Below are 5,421 nucleotides of genomic sequence, written 5' to 3'. Positions count from 1 at the left end.
TCCCTGGCATCATCCTAAGAATTTTTAAGTTCACCATGTCATCATCTTTCCCCTACTGTAAGATGAGAATAATTATATATATATAAAAAAAAATAATGTAATTTTGAAGTTACCACTTACTCAGTAGTAATCTTATCAGATTTTCTGCAAGTGCAAAGTACAAAGACCAACCAACAATATGGAAGAAGAAATGGAATTTTTATCTTACCACATTAAGCACTATGAAAAAATATTCACTATTGATGTAATTAAGGCATATCTCTATTTTCAACCAAGTTCCCCTTCTTTCCTAAGCTTTTCCCACAATAAAATGTACAAAAATACTTAACATTAAACTCAATACTGGTAAGTTTCCTGCTCAAGAATTATACTTTAGGCAATGGAACATCAAAACTACTTTATATCCTAGCTTACAAATAAGATGTCTACCAGAGCTGCATTCTCTTCACTTTATGTGAAAAATTACAAAAGTACTCTAAGTGTAAATAAAAGACTGATACATGAAAAAAAATAAGTACTCCAAGTCTGTTGCTCCACAACTACCTATGTAATTTCCCCAGGCTACTGTTTGACAGAATAGTGGAGAACTTTTTTCCATCACCACCTCTTTTCCCACACATCTTCATATTGTTCCCACAGTTCTCTGTATGACCTGATTACAAATTAAAACACAAATAAATTGAGCAATAACCCTCAATAGGGTTACATAGGAAATTTTCCTATTGTCAGAATTTTTAACATTTAAGGCTAAGCATTAAGTATTAATACACTCTCATCACCAGTTAAAAATAAAAATTTATTAATCCAAAATTATCGTCAAAAGACTTAAGCTAAGCAAAAACTTTACTTAAGCTTAATGCTCTTTTTAACTCCTGCACGAATGCCAGACAGTTCACCAGTATAACGTTGCTCTTCCCTGCGAACTTCACGAACCTGGCCTCTTCTGCGAATTTTGGCTTTTCTGAACTTCTCCCGGTGTTTGACTCTGGGATTCCGATCAATTTTCTTTCTCCTAGGTGTAAGTCCCCTATTTTTAGCAATCTGGTAAGTAATGGCTCTCTTTGCATTTTGATCTTCAAGAGCCTGTTCTTCGGTACTATTTTCTTCTTTCTTTCTCTTTAATTTTTGTCTCTCTTCCATTTCTTTATAGTATTTCAGTGCAGCTTCTTCATCAAAATCAGAATCATCAGAAAGGTCTCTAACAGCCAAAGCAGCAGCAGAAGTCTCTGAAACTGATTTTGGCTTGGCCTTCATGGATTTTGCTTTTAAATTCAGTTCTTTCTTTCCAGCACCATCTTTAAGTGTGAGCATATAACGAATTTCAGAGGACAGCTTCTGATCCACAACCGACAACTTGTTGATCAAATTTCGGTAGGTAACAAGTCTTTCAATGACAGGATGTCCATGTGCAGGGACTCTCCTAGCTTTCAGGATCAGATAAAAACTAATGTTGGAGCAGTAGTTCAAATAGAGATTGTATTTGGTCCTCAGGTATTGGCTTCCTTTTCCAGGGGGGATGATCTTTTGCTCCACTAACTGTAGCAATGGCTCCAGCTCATCCTTCATCTCTGTCAACTTAACTTTCAAGTCGTCTATCAGCTCCAAGAGCTCTGGAGATTCCTTTCGCAGCATTTTCAGCTTCTCTTTCACGGAAACTTTCGCCAAATCCTTCACGACACGTGTCTCAGCCTCATTTACCTGAGGTACTGGTTTTGCAAAAGCCTCCACCCAGGTAACTCCAAAATCGTCCTCTTGCAGGGCTTGGGCTAAGCGCCGCTGAATGAGCTGTGCCTCCGCCTCCTCCTCTCTTTCCTCTTCCTCTACTTCTTGTTGACTCTGCCGGCCTCGGGACTTGGAGCCATAGTCCGTGTCGTAGTAAAGTTTTTTCCTCTGACCCCACGACAAACTGGGATCCACAGAAGCCTCAGTCTCACTCTGCACGGAGCTCCCACCATCATCATCGTCACCCTCCTCACTCTCTCCATCTTCATCGTCCTCATCGGCAACATCTAGGGCAAGCACCTCCTCCTCCTCATCGCCATCCTCCTCGTCCCCACTCTCTATTTCGCTCCAGCCCTTAGCCAAGGCGGCCCGAGATCGGGCCTCATGGAAATCATCTACCTTATCTTGGTAGTAGCTCGAGTCCCCCGGTGAGGGTGGAGATTCTAAGTCCTCTCCATCGTCGTCCGCTGGGTCGCGACTTGCCTTAGCTCGCACAGCTGCCCACTTGGCCGCTCCACGCGCGCGCCGCCCGGATCTTCCCACCATAGTTCGCGGTCTCAGCTTCTACACCGACGTCAGGCTTTCAGCCACCTCTGACCTCTGCGCACGAGCCACGCGCTCCAGCAACACGCCGCTGTAACAACCACGCGATCTCTCACCACGCTCGTCTTGCAGGGGCTCCAGTCGGATGCGGCAGTTTCACCTCCTTCCGGTCCCCAGGATGCTCTCCGTGGAGCGTTTGAACCAGGACTTCCGGTTGGTCCTTCGGGCCTTTCCGTGTGGGAACAGTAGGTAACGAAGTTCGGTTCCGGGACCTCTTTGGTCCTGTTCTTACTCTTGCGAGCCTGGGCGTGGCTAGAGTGACGGCCCGGTTAACCGCAGGTGAGGTAGCAGTGATCACTAGAGGGCGCTTTACCTCTATGCCTAGGAGAGGCAGCCGGGCGGGGCGGTGCCGTGAGTTGTCCTGCTCCTGTACGGACGTCACCGGCCCGAAGCCGAGTGCAGGTGTATAAGATTTTCTTGTTTGCTGAAGTTTTGTCTTCGCCTATCTCTCAGGAAGTTAATCAGATTGTTTCTGTCTACGCAACGTCCAAATATGACATTTCTGGGGACGGTAGGCGGAGGTGAAGGCGGCGCCGCGGCTGACTGGAGCAAACGCTTGCGGGCGCCGGGAAGGGCGCAGGCCTCCGGCGGGTGGCAGCTCGTCTCCAGCCCCCCGCCCGCAGGGCTCGGTGACTTCAGGGGATTGGAGTTCCCGAGGAGTTTATGAGGGGTGGTGACGGTGGGGAGGCAGAGCTGTGCTCTGCAGTCTGACTGTTTCCGAGGAACTCAAGTTGCCTGCAGGAGGCGCTGCGATTTCTCTTCCTTCTAGTGGAAGAGAAGTTCTTCCAGGTATTTTGGAAATGACACATGTTAACCCTCAGGAGCGGGCCCTTAATAAATTCTTCAGCCCTTAATAAGCACGAGGCAGCGTGTTAGGCTCTGGGAGAACGATGATGGGCAAGAGCAGACGCTGTTCTCGCAATGGTGGAACAGGTGGTTTAGTTAAACCAAATCATCACGCGAAACGTGCCGGATCATAAGTGGGATAAGTACTGTGAACACTTATCCTGTGTTTCCCACCCTTCAGCTGCTGAGGACACTCAACGTGCCTTTCACATCACTGACTTTTTGTACACGCCATCCAGCCCCCTTACTAAGAAGAGTTTAGTGCTCCCGGCCAAATCTGAGAAATTCTGCTTTAGTGAAGAGACAGTCTAAGCATCACTTGTTGGACTTTTCTTTAACTCCCTTACTGCCTTTTTCTCAGCTCTTTTGTATCACGTCGTAGATCTCAACAGAACTGTGATATTGCAAGCACGCAGCACAGCGTCTGGCACAGAGTAAGTGTTCAATGAAGATTTGTTTAATGAATAAGTATTGAAGTTACAGTACTTGATCATGTGTTGATCTCAGGTGCTAAATAAATGGAGTGAATAAATGTTGCCTAAACCTGCGAACATCCCTAAGGGAGATAACCTGAGCTGGAATGGATTTTAGAAATCATTAATTCCAGTTCCAGTATCTTCATTGTCTACATGTGGAAACAGAGACTTGGGAAGATTAGGTTAGCAAATTTAGCACAGAAACCTGAGACAGGGCTCCCACACCAGGCCCTCACACCCAGCTGTTAGCAGTCCTTTGCCAGTTCAATGTGAACGAGTTTCATTCCTTTTCCAGAGGGTAGGCTGTACTGGGTGGATGAAAGTTTAAGGGCTCAGATGAAAGTATTTCAAGAGAAAGAGTGGTAATAAGGGAAATATTCGTCAGATTTGTCTGTAGAAGTTTTTCTAGGCCTGTAAGTGTGAAAGGACTGCCCTGCAATCTTAGAGTAATTCAGGGTTTTAAATTTTCAGACATTACATATCAGTTCATATTCACTATATATTTTAGACATTATGCTTTCTTCAAATGTAGATTGTTTAAAGTTGAACTGTAATAAGTTGTTAAAGTTAATGGTGACATACAGGTTCTTTGTAGAAAGTGCAGTCTAATCAGGTCATAAAAAATAATAAAATTTTTTAGAAAAGTGACATTTTGAACTAAAATATTTTTAAAGTGCTACAAGTTATTATAAGCATTTAAAAACCTGAACAGGATTTTAGGAATTTAATGAATAAAAAATGTGTAGGTAAAAGTCTTTATGTTCTGATGCTAAATGCAGAATTCATTTTTGAATGTAGGCTTTAATAGGTTTTTGTCATCAGCAAATATTAACTGCTTATTAATTGTTGCAGAATGCTATATGCTGTAGTAGATTCAAAGGTGAATTATCCATAATCTCTTCTAATGAGTTGGTGATGGACAGGGAGGCCTGTCATGCTGCAGTCCATGGGGTTGCAGAGTTGGACGTGACTGGACAACTGAACTAAACTGAACTTCTAATGAGGAGCTTCCCAGGTGGCGCTAGTGGTAAAGAATCTGCCTGCCAATGCAGGAGCATGAGAGATGAAGATTCAGTCCCTGGGTGGGGAAGATCCCCTGGAGAAGGTAATGGCAAACCCACTCTGGTATTCTTGCCTGGAGAATCCCATGGACAGAGGAGCCTGGCGGGCTACAGTCCATGGGCTCCCAAAGAGTCGGACACCACTGAGCGACTACATCTTCTTCTAATGAGGTAGAAAAGGAGATATGCATACAGATTATACTAAAATACAAGACAGTATGTGATGTAAACACAGTGCTGTGAGAGATCAGAAGGGTGAGAGATCATCTCTGGATTTTGTTCTGGAAATATTGCTTAAAAGAGTGTGGCATCTAAGCTAGGACTGTAATTATATCCTTGCTTTAAATGTATTAAATTTGCATTTTATCTAAGTAATTTTTTCTGATCATTTTTATTGCTAATTTAAGAATTGTAGTCATACTCAACAAAATGCATTTACTGTTATAGAGAAGATAGAAACTTATTTTGGATATTTTTAATGGGAATGATCACATTGCTCTAATATTTATTTGGTTTATACTATACATTACATTTCCTAACTATATACGAAATAATGTAATAATATCCAGGGTATATTCACAGAATGTTGTATTCTAACGTTCTCAGATATTTTTGATGAACAGTTCAGAAGTCAGTTCTTCAATTCCAGCAGTTCCTGTAGTATAAACTTCCATAACCGGATCTTGGAATTATTTGCCATTTAGGTGAGGCAA

At 43.1% G+C, this 5,421-nt stretch overlaps 1 protein-coding gene across 1 annotated transcript; it reads right to left on the bottom strand.

Annotated features, from left to right (window-relative positions):
- Window positions 1-777: 777 nt before the first annotated feature.
- Window positions 778-3,470, bottom strand: UTP3 (UTP3 small subunit processome component). Its single transcript, XM_061420398.1, has one exon. It carries the CDS (start codon window positions 2,266-2,268, stop codon window positions 844-846), a length of 1,425 nt encoding a protein of 474 aa, XP_061276382.1. The 5' UTR covers window positions 2,269-3,470; the 3' UTR covers window positions 778-843.
- Between the last annotated feature and the right edge of the window lie 1,951 nt (window positions 3,471-5,421).

The sequence above is a fragment of the Bos javanicus genome, chromosome 6 (genome assembly GCF_032452875.1).
Source record: "Bos javanicus breed banteng chromosome 6, ARS-OSU_banteng_1.0, whole genome shotgun sequence".
In the NCBI taxonomy this organism is placed as follows: Eukaryota; Metazoa; Chordata; class Mammalia; order Artiodactyla; family Bovidae; genus Bos; species Bos javanicus.
Note: the sequence above shows the minus strand (reverse complement) of the source record. Positions and strands in the feature narration are given on the sequence as shown.